Genomic DNA, 3,166 nt, shown 5'->3' on the forward strand with positions numbered 1-3,166 from the left:
GTGTGTGTGTGTGTATATGAAGACCGCCTGAGATTTTTCTTTTAAATGAGCATTTTTAATCAGGCTCCTAGGAAAATAACTTTGGACGTTGAAAATAAGTAATTTCAATAACTGACTAATAATCTTTTAATTCCCATTAAAGTGAAATTACTGAATAAAAGCCTGATAAAAATACTAATTTAAAAAAAAAAATTTCAGAAAAAATTCACTTTTTGACGGACTCAGGCGGAGGTATATTACATATTTAAACATTTGTTTTTGTTTATATATATATAAAAAGAAACCCATCTAAATAGTGTAAAGGTGTTCTGTTAAACACTGTGTTGGATGTGGAAATGATGTATGTGATATCACTGGCCCTAAATTTAATTTACACGGTAGAATATGGTATTTCACTCTATCTTTTAGGACTGAGAATACAGTTGTGAGAAACCTAAAATTAATCATTGCACACATAAAAAAAAAACAAGTCAAAACAACATTATTAACAAACAAAAAAATCCCCAGTTCCGGCTCAGATGAAAGAGTATATCGAAAAGAATGGTGGGTGATTGAAGAAAGCTATAAAAAGGAGCTATTTTAGTAATCCTTATATACAAAATGACCCATTTTGCTGCATCTTCATCAGCAAACCATATCTGTTAATTTCAGCAGGGCTTAGTTTAATGTAATTTCTCTCATTTTTCCACTTATTGCCATAGTGTGCCATGAGGAATGAGTGGTAACATGCAGTATCACGTTCATAAATGTCTCCTGTGGCCTGTTTCTGAAGTAGAAAGAGCAAAATATTGAATGGCTTGTAGCTATTTTGATGCTTTTAAGGCAAAGCAGGTGCTATATTAATACAGACGGGGCAGTGAATCCCCAGCAGGAAAACAATCAAAGGAATTAAATGAATCAAATACTAAATGTAATCAGCATGCATGAATGTTCAAGTACAGCAGATAAAACAGGAGCACAAAACCTTCTCAAACGCGGGGGAAAAATGAAGCCAAAAATCCAGCAGAAATGTGTCAGACAAAATTACCTGAAAAAGATACCGGTGTCTGCAATACTTAATTTATGGCATTATTAAGGGATCATCAGTGTCTTATGGTCGGCTATGGAATGATGGAGTGTGTAATTATATTTAGTCCCACAAGGATATGAAGCATAGCCGAGGGAAAGATGAAATTAATTAGAACTCTCATCCACAAAGTTAAGACCATTAATGATTAGCACTGTAATTTCAATAATAACTCATACAGGGCGTGGTAAGATATTATGTATATTATTATATTTATTACACCTAAATAATAGACAGTGATGACTGAATACAAACACAATCTAATTTACTTACAACACCGTGTCAATGAATAATGCAATTTTATGGAAGAACAGTGCGTGTTAAAACCTTAGCTGATACAACTTTAGATTGACATTGTTGTGTTGTATATGCCTGTGTTATTTTCAGACTGAAAGATGATAGTTATTACAGTTAGCCAACCTCTGGGAGTGAAACGTGGCAAGATATCTGATCTACAACTGTCGTTAAATATTAAGAATTTCAGTCAAATGTGTAATTACACCCTTGAAGAGTCAAGGAAGAAAAAGAGATGTATTTATAATCACAAGACTGTCTGGAAGGGGTTAAAACACCTGTTCTATTAGCTTAGTAGTAATATTATATGTATTATATTGTGACTTTACGTAGTGAAAAATTAAGAACTTTCTGTGAAGTTTCTCACTGCACAATAGTAAAAAATTACTTTCTTTTTTGTAAAGAGATACTTTCACTGCCAGTTTGAGTTGAACTGAAAAAAAGTCCTTTGCTGCTATTGTGATGCCTTTTTTTTAATCTTTCTAACATCATTCATCATCAGTGTTTTTTTCTCTCCAAATATTGGTATTGGATCTGTGCCATTTTGGACCATTTTTAGATGAACTATTGTAATTTAAGTGTATAATATATGATTATTATCTTGCCTGTTGTCATGGTTTTTAAAACAGAAAAAAATGAATTGTTGTGATGTGGAAAAATTACATTAAACATGCATGGGAAACCAAGGAGGAGTGTACAGTAAGTGAAAAATCATATTCACAATCACACCATGCTCTTGGTAGACACTAATCTGAGAGAAATACCTTGTAATATGAATTTTTTTATTTTTTCAGAAAAATGTAAATGGTAAAACAATGGCTAAATGTAATTACAGAATGAATCTACAACATATTTTTATTTATTTATCATTGCTAAGGTCATGGGTGTGATTCCCAGTGAATGCTGATAATGCACGCTATGCCTTCAGTGCAGTGTCGCTTTGGATAAAAGAATCTACCAAATGCATAAATGTAAATTTAGTTGTAGCTTTGCTGCATGTTAAAACAGCCCTTTGTCTTTTTGCCTGGTGTGTAGACTTATGGCACAAAAAACACAACATTTTTGGTTGCTGCTTAATGTCATATAACAGATAATTTGTTAATGTACATTAGTTTAAAAGTCATTCAAGTTAATCATATATTTTCACACACAGCAGTCATGAACTAATGATCTGTAATTAACCTACTAATTACATTTAATGTGTCTATTGTGTCACAATCCTCCTCTACATGAGTTTGTGTGAAACACACGGACTGAGAAATCCTCAAATTCAGAATTGGTTTATGTTGCACTTTGGGTTTTTAATAAAATCACTACTTTAGTTGCACGATGTTTATGGTCCTCCAGATATTTAATGCTAACAGTTTAGGAACAAAAGCTGAGCGTGATAAAAGATGTAATGAACTTCAGGACAACAAAGCGACAGTCAAACGATGAAATAAGTCTATTGAGTCAACTTTTTAGTCTCATCCAGAGCGCTACATCATATCCAGAAGAGAGTTATAAAGTGGTCGGCTTTACCTGAGCTCAGAGTTCCTGTGATTAATCGAGCTATGTGCTGAGTGAACTTGATCAGCTGCCGCTTGCATCGTCGCCGTCGGCTGCTCATTTTCATTGACAGAGAAGGAAGGAGATCAAAAGCGAGTTCTCTGGTTTATTCCAGTGTTCTGTCGGCTTGAGTTGCGCTTGTTTCAGTTTCTGGTCTGGTATATGGATGAAGAGAAAGGTGTGAACGCGCTGCAGCTTTACAAACACCTGAGAGCGAATCTGTCTCTCTCTCGCTCTCTCTCTCTCTCTCTCACACAC

At 34.2% G+C, this 3,166-nt stretch overlaps 1 protein-coding gene across 1 annotated transcript in view; it reads right to left on the reverse strand.

The window, feature by feature from the left end:
- The window catches only part of LOC107757593 (Kv channel-interacting protein 4-like), a 9,300-nt gene extending 6,298 nt beyond the window's left edge, over positions 1-3,002 (reverse strand). The window contains exon 1 of the mRNA XM_016575111.1: positions 2,882-3,002. Coding sequence (XP_016430597.1) covers positions 2,882-2,975 — 94 coding nt within the window. The 5' untranslated portion in view covers positions 2,976-3,002. The remainder of the gene's footprint in view (positions 1-2,881) is intronic.
- Between the last annotated feature and the right edge of the window lie 164 nt (positions 3,003-3,166).

Source organism: Sinocyclocheilus rhinocerous, unplaced genomic scaffold (genome assembly GCF_001515625.1).
Source record: "Sinocyclocheilus rhinocerous isolate Xijiao unplaced genomic scaffold, SAMN03320098_v1.1 scaffold323, whole genome shotgun sequence".
NCBI lineage: Eukaryota > Metazoa > Chordata > Actinopteri > Cypriniformes > Cyprinidae > Sinocyclocheilus > Sinocyclocheilus rhinocerous.